The sequence below is a fragment of the Paralichthys olivaceus genome, chromosome 22 (assembly GCF_024713975.1).
Source record: "Paralichthys olivaceus isolate ysfri-2021 chromosome 22, ASM2471397v2, whole genome shotgun sequence".
In the NCBI taxonomy this organism is placed as follows: domain Eukaryota; kingdom Metazoa; phylum Chordata; class Actinopteri; order Pleuronectiformes; family Paralichthyidae; genus Paralichthys; species Paralichthys olivaceus.
In genome coordinates, this window is record NC_091114.1 from 11,633,913 (window position 1) to 11,641,836 (window position 7,924).

The 7,924-nt window shown below is 41.4% G+C and overlaps 1 protein-coding gene across 2 annotated transcripts; it reads left to right on the top strand.

Annotated features, from left to right (window-relative positions):
- The first annotated feature begins 770 nt into the window (after positions 1-770).
- Positions 771-7,596, top strand: slc16a13 (solute carrier family 16 member 13). 2 transcript variants are annotated; one of them, XM_020109934.2, is made up of 7 exons: positions 771-941; positions 1,201-1,313; positions 2,929-3,159; positions 3,756-3,899; positions 4,053-4,309; positions 5,106-5,637; positions 6,060-7,596. In XM_020109934.2, exons 2-7 carry the CDS (start codon positions 1,223-1,225, stop codon positions 6,284-6,286), a joined length of 1,482 nt encoding a protein of 493 aa, XP_019965493.2. In that variant the 5' UTR covers positions 771-941; positions 1,201-1,222; the 3' UTR covers positions 6,287-7,596. The 2 variants fall into 2 exon arrangements, with proteins under 2 accessions (XP_019965493.2, XP_069374411.1); XM_069518310.1 differs by having other exon boundaries at positions 804-941; positions 1,201-1,379; positions 1,435-3,159.
- The last annotated feature ends 328 nt before the right edge of the window (positions 7,597-7,924 follow it).

Genomic DNA, 7,924 nt, shown 5'->3' on the forward strand with positions numbered 1-7,924 from the left:
TGCGTCTGTTGTTTTCCTTTCTCTTCTGCTTCCCCAACAAGTAATTCAAGTATTTCTTGTCATAAAAAAGCAAAACTTTGTTTGGTTTGGACGCTGAAAATAAATGTTTGTAATTTTAGATAGAGAGTGGAGGCGTGTTGATCTTAATCTTGTTATCTGAATTGTAAAAATGTTAATAACACGGCTGTTCTCAAATCGTGGACCTTACCACTGTGAATATATGCTTCTCAGTGTTTTATATGTACATCACCTTGTAGGAGAAATCACAATAAGGCCGATATGTGAGACGCAAAAATTCAAACTCCTGCGTTTAGTTATTCGAAACTAGTTAAAGACTAAGATAAATGCCAGAGCCAGGTGGGATGTGTGGGAAATGATTTATTTCATCATTAGACAAATACACTTGATTCACTCAATAGTAATTATTACATATTCAAAAATCAGACATCAGGCGTCAAATTAATAGAATAGAGATTATTTTATACACATAATACAGATGAGAAAGATGTCGTCCAACTGACTCATTTTAATAATTTTGATAATAATACAATCACAATAGCAATAATCCAGATTAAACTGGAAACACGTATGAGTTTGTTTTTAATCTTTAAGGAGGGAATGCACACAAAATAATCAATAAACTATATTATTGGTATTTGAAGGCTAATGCTAAGATTAAATGAAAAATTGTGTAGAAACCTGCTTTGGTGTAAGTTTCCGTGCTTGAGTAATTATGATCATCACCCTCTGATATATTATGAAACATCATTATCTCTCATGTCCAGACTTCAGGGGGGGGGGGGGGGGTCATGGGTCATGTCCAGTGGGCGCGTGCCCGTGGATCCCTTGCACGCGGCTCTGCCTCGTTGAACCATTGTTCACGATCACAGCTGGAGACCGAAGCATGAGCCGCTGCGGAGACAGACGAGCTCCGGGAGACGGTGAGTAAATCAAACACCCTCCGTGAAGTTGGCGTGTCCACGTTGTTCAGACTTTAACTCAACTTTAGCGGGATCACGTGGGAGAGGTTTCACCTCCGTCACGAGTTCACGTCGCACAGTTCGGTGTTTCCACAGCTGCGAACATTTCGCGGTTCATAGAAGACATCATCAGACACGCGGGCGTGATGATGAACGCGTCATCGCAACGTGCGTGTAGATAATTAAGAGAGTTGTGTTTGTGTGTTTTTTTCTGCTCCAGCTGCGGGTGACAGTCAGTGCGCATGCGCCCTGCAGAGTCATGTGCTTTTTCCAGTGCGCGTTCACGACCGTGCACCTGCTTGACTGACGCGGATGAAGCAGCGTCATCAGCAGGTCAGTGTGTTTCAGTCTCATGGGAATGTATAATAATTCATAAATATGATTATTGTTATTATACATGTTATTTATTCATATTCATCATTTGAAACTCAACATGGAGTAAACGTGCAAAAAGTTTAATTTTTGAATTTAGCTGAAATATATACAACACAATAAAAATCACCAGAACAAATAAAAACACAATCATATACGATAAATAAAAAATAACACCATAAGCTTGACCTCTCCGTACAATAAAATCAAACTAGAAAAGGGATAAAAGTAAGTTTTACGTTTTTATTTAAAGGAAGTTACTAAATGTTAGATATAATGTACAAATATTTGCCTAAACAAAGTGAAGCACGTCACGTGATCATAATGTACAGCCCTCTACTGTCGTACATTAGTTTCACTGAGGTTAGTGATACTCCTGCTCCTCTGCTTTAACAGACTGGTTGTAAATCCTGCAGCTCTTTATAGATATAAAGAAATACAACATCAAGACACACAAACAAATGGTGAACACTGACTGCACATTTCACTGTAATTCCTGTAGCAGTAAAGTTTATGATATGAGAATCAGGTCACTGTTCCACGTGTTGCCTCAGTTTAGTTTAGTTTCAACTCGCTACTCAAACAGAAGCTTGAATAATTTTGAATGACTGTGTCATTTACAAAATAATACAAATTAAAATGTGGCCGTCAAATAACTGGTTTATATAAACAAAGTATGAGAACAAAGCACATTCCAGTAACAGTTTTTTCACATGAAAAAGGGAGAGGCAGTTTTCAGGAAATCATTCAGAAGCAGCTGACTGTTGAAAAATATGTTTTACTTAAAAATGAAACTAAACTTTTAAATATTTTCAAGTAAAAATATTTTCTGTGTAATTCTGTAAAATGAAATCGTCTGATTGTAAATTATATTTCTGGAGATGTTGGTGGAGGTTGTCTTTGCATAATTATAAAACTTTGCCGCAAAAATGAACTTTTGAGAAGAGAAACAAAAAAATTGCGCAAGTTACTTTGTAAATGATTCATAAACTAACTTGTGTCAACCTTGTTTCTTTACCTTCAGAAGTTAAACATGCTGAACTCGACCAACTTGTTTTTCTTGGAATCAAAATACAATGACCTGGATCACTGACAATCTTCACGCGTAGCTCATGTAGTAACTGTATTGGTTGCAAGTAGGGCAACAGTTTACAAATTGTCTTATTGCTGCTTTAAATAATTATTAATATACATTTGACACCCGCAAAAGAACAGTGGAAAACGACAACAACAAGAAAACAAGTGAAATTCCAACAAATATTAAAAACAGATTGGATTTTTGAACGTGGGAACTTTTCATAGTCGATCCCTGAACACTGGTCAGAGTTCACCTCTCACCTACAGTGTATCTCCCTCTCAGATAAAGACCCACTTGTTAATTAACCTAGTGACACTTAAAAGGCACAACCAGGGATTTTATTGGCCTGTGGGGTGTTAATGATTATTGATCTGTTGACAGCCACAGAGAGGATCACACACTCACTCTGCACACCAGAAGGAGAAGGAGGGTTTTTTCTCCCCGTCCTTGTTGCTTCCCTGCTCTTCTGCCTTCTGTTCACTTTTACTTCATCTTCAGACATGACCAGCAACGAGCCCAAAGCAAAGAAGAGCGGCGGCGCTGAAGCTGCCGAGGATGGAGACTGGAGCTGGCCACTGGTCGCCGCTCTGTTCGTCAGCACGAGCCTCGTGTTCGGCCTGATGCGCAGCCTGGGCGTCTTCTTCGTGGAGTTCGTCCAGTACTTTGAGACGAGCGCTCAGGCCATCTCCTGGATCTCCTCCACAGGCCTGGCAGCGCAGCAGTTCTTCAGTGAGTCCCTCATGCACGTGTCTGCAGCTACTTGTTATTATTAATTTCTTCATTGTCTATCATTTTCACAGTAACTCTAATCACATAGAGAAAAATGCATATGCTGTATTATTTGTTTTGTTTGACTAACAGATCTCAACTCAGATACTCAAGTTGATTTAACACAAATAAAAGCTTTGAATCCAATGACTTTAAATTGTTTAAAATATTAAAGTGGTACAAGCTTTATTCTCTACGCGGCTACTTCACCTTTTCCTTAATTATGGGGAAGATAGAATAACTGTGATATTCCTTAGTATCTGTGATACTTTACATAGATATCATCTCCTATCACATCTTTTTATATCTGATGGTATCTTTTTGTATCGTATCTTGTCTTATGTTATCTTTTCATATCGTATTGTATCTTATATCTTTCAGTATCATATCATAGGTCTTAATAATAATTGATAATAGTCTTAAAAAGTCTCAAATTTAACTTCTGCAGAAACGTTGGTTGAATATTGTCTGTATTATTTTTTATAAGTTAAGAATGACATAAGAAGAAGATTGTTTCATTGCAGTTTTCTTGTGACTCCTGTATGTGTTTGCTTCAGGTCCTCTGGGTGCAGCTCTGTGTAACGCCTATGATACCCGGCTGGTGGTGATGACGGGCGGCTTCCTCGCAGGACTCGGCTTCATACTTGCCTCTCAAGCCACGTGCCTGTTTCATCTGTACCTCACTATGGGTCTCATTTCAGGTGATATCTTACTATAAGTAACCAAATACTTCAGTTCCTCTTCCTGTGGGAATAGAAAGCACCCCCTGTTTACTTTTCTGTTTAGTGAAGTTAACTTTTTAACCTGTTAACTGCAGCTAATCACCCCTCCCCTACCCTCCCCCTCTCCTCCAGGTTTTGGCTGGGGGCTGGTCTTCACTCCCATGGTTGCCACCGTCGTGGCTAACATCACGCGACGCCGCACCCTGGCGTTGGGACTGGGGTTCTCCAGCATCGGCATCGTCTCCTTCATTTTCAACCCGCTCTTCCAGTTTCTGGTGGAGACGTACGCCTGGCGAGGGGCCTTGCTGATTCTGGGGGGCCTCAGCCTCAACATAGTGGCCTGCGGGGCCCTGATCCGTCCGAAACGACGCTCCAAAGCTCCAGAGAAGGTGGGACGACACTCTACTGTCTCCAATTTTTCAATCTTGGAGATACTCAGCAAGAAAATTGATTATTAAACCTGTAAATGATTTCAATGGGAGGATTCTACTGGGTGTAGTATAAAGTAAAAGTGCTGACTCGTCTAAATTATAACACATTTTCTCATTGTCCTTCAGTGGTTTCATAGTTTGGTGTCATATCATTGATTCACTGCTCATTTCTGAACGTTTATCAGAAATCAAATCAGTTTGATGGTGTATTTTCAAAGGCTTGTTTCAGTGTGAGGAAAACTAACATCAGCCTCAAGTTAAAACAGCAACACGGAACATCAACTTCTGCTTTAATTACTTTTAAACCAATGAACATCATTTTACAATCAGCTCCAGATAGTAGCTTCTAATGTGAACTTGTCAAATGTTACTTTTGTCACTTTTAAACTGTTTGTCTATCTCTCACGTCACCTGCATTTCACCTCCTCATCGGTCCAAGAACAATCCTGTGTCTTATTTTGTTGTTTATCTTTCGTATTGTTTTCTATCGAGCAACCGGCTGCATAGTGGACAATCTACTTCCTGTTCACACCCTCACACACATGTCTAGTGTGCGGTTCTGTGGTAATGTGATAATGTGTTTTCAGGTGTGTTGGTATGAACAGGGATTATCACTGATCCGGAGTTAAAACGCTCGGGTGGACGGAGATCTTTTAAGTGTTTAAACATCAGTGTGGATCTTGCCTAAGAAGGTTTTATAGTTTCATCATGAACAGACAAAAGTTCATCATTTCCCTTCTTGTCCGTTCTCAAGGTGGATTCGGAGAAAAAGTCATCTTGTGCTTCGATGCTTCGACGCCTCTCCTCCTACCTGGAGCTGTCGCTGCTCATGGAGAGGCCTTACCTCACCTACACCTTGGCCGTCACTTTGCTTAACGTCGGCTACTTCGTTCCATATTTCCACTTGGTGGCTCACAGCCGCCAAGTCGGCTTCTCGGAGTACCAATCTGCTTTTGTCATGTCGGCGGCCGGAGCCTCAGACATTCTGGGCCGCGTGGCGTCGGGCTGGTTCTCTGACCTGGGACACTTCCGGCTGCTCCACTTACTGACTCTGTGGACGGCGCTGGCTGGAGTGTTCATCATGCTGCTGCCCGTCAGCTCCTTGTCCGGTTCTTACACCGCGCTGATGGCGATCAGCCTCCTCTACGGGTTCTGCTCCGGGTCTTTGACCTCGTTGGTTTTCGCGGTGGTGCCCATGATTGTGGGCGTGGAGCGCGTGATGGGGGCCCTCGGGCTGCTGCAGCTCATCGAAAGCGGAGCCGGGCTGCTGGGGACTCCTCTGTCAGGTAGGAGAGCAGACTGAGATAGAGGAGTTTTATTTACTGTGGAGAAAGTCAGAGCTGAGTGTGTGTTATCTAAAGTGACCTCAAACACAAGTGAACATACTGAAGCTTAAAGTAGTCAAACATTAACTGGAGCAGTGAGGGTCAGTTACTGGACAGATTTCCACAAAACTAGTGAAGGGATGTCGTATGGGTCAAGGCAGAACACATAAAAGTTTGGTGCGCATCCAGATAAGGAGACTATCTAACATTAACTAACATTTATCAAAATCACATGAATAAGTAGTCACAATTGTTAGTTATCATATGATTAACATGCTCTTTATTTGTGTTCTTGGTAGTTGTAACGTGTTTTTAGGTTTTTCTTACACTTTATGCTCTTTTTTTAATGTTGTATTTGACGTTTTCATTTCTCGTGTCTCTAGGTTTCCTGAAGGATGTCACAGGCACCTACACCGCCTCTTTCCTGGTCACGGGCGGTTTCGTCGTTCTCGGCACTTTGACCATGAGCACTCTTCCTCACTTCTTCTCCCGCACAGATCCGCCGGCTCCTCGCAGACGCTCACACGATAAAAAAGATAAGAGTTTACATTTAGAGCTAGAACAGATCAATAGTTCACCTCCTGACACGAAGGAGGTCAATGATCTGTGAGGATAAACCTCAAGACTGTGCAAGGAAAGGGTTCAAGGGTCATGTTAACAGTTTTCAGAGCATTCTGTACGACACTGGCGCACACATTGCTGAACGGCTGTATGTTTGTGTTATACCTCAGAGATTCAGACCCACAGTGGAGCTCAGTGTGAGAGGACAGCAGATTGGGACCAAAGAGTTTCTCTCTGTCACACATCCTAACCTCAGTTCAGACCACAACCTGTGATCCAAAGGACATATCTCATTGATAACATACAGATCATTGACTGTATAAAAAGATGTAGCAGCGCATCTCCACTTCCTCCAGAAATGAAGCTTAGAATATCCCTGGATACGGGGATACGCAGCAGTGATCGTGGGAATGCGTCTGTGGTCGCAAGGTCTCATGGATGCATGTGCTCGACCAATCATGGGTCGGGGCCACACTAGCAGCGCTTGATGGCTGCGTTTCAGGTTTCAGGTATGACTACTGTGTTTGCTCGAACAAAAGTACTCAACTAAATGGACCATGGTATGAAGCTGTGCATTGAAACAAATGAAGTGGATTTGCATGAAAGATAGGAACTGTGAATGAAAACACAATCTGACTGTTAATGATTTTTACACTTGCCATTGAGTTAGCACGTGAGATGGAACTGTTTTATGTTTTTTGGTGGTTCTCTGTGTTGGAAAAAGTTATATAGTTTATGTTGCACTTACATAGTTAATTATTAACCTTCACACGCCTCTTTTCAACGACCGTATATATGTTATTTTAACGGCGCACTCGTGACATAAGCCCCATTGTGTTTGAAGAGAAATGTGGAGGATTATTTACTCCATGGGTTAAAGCAGAACCATTCGTCGGTTTCTCTTTACAAACTGTTGCAGCGGCACCGTTTGCCCTCTCAGCCTCAGGGACTTCTCTTTCCACCAGTGCATTAAAGCACTGGGCAGGAAAACAAGACTGTGATTCCTCAAGTGCAATTTTTAATGATACATGAATGTGTATAAGCACTTTGAACCGTTGTAAACCTGTGTTAACCAGAGAGCTTGGCCTTTAGAGCAGCTGAATGAACACGGCCGGGTCATCGTGACCTGCTGGTTACTGACATCATGATTTCAGAATCCTCGCAGTGCAAATAGAGTTTGAGCCACTGTGAGACCTCATCCGACTGGCAGCTACTCAACAATGAAGCTTCAGTAATAACATCGAAGTGAATATTTGTCCTGGAAGTGATTCTAAGCTGTTATTCTCTGACTCTGTGCAGTCACTCATATATGTTAAAGTTCAATCTTTATTAAAAAATATGGTATTTTTATCATTTTAATGTGTTTCTGTGTTTTTAGTTTCTCAGTTTCTAACATTCTGCTTCAACTTTTTGCCAAGAGGCTCCATTCCAAAATAACAGCTCCCTCTGCTGGAGCTTTGTTCACTCGACATCAAAACATAGGAATGAGTGTCACTCAAAACATGAAACGATAAACTTTTATTTATTATTATTTATTCATTGACTCCACCAATGCTGTTGGTGGTTATGTTCTCACCCCTCTCCCTTTGTACTCATGAAGTTTTGGTGTGGATCCAGGTTTTTTGCGAGACTTCCAACATTTTCTTTATTTGTCAAAGAACAACTAGTGGATTGAAATTTAAAAAAA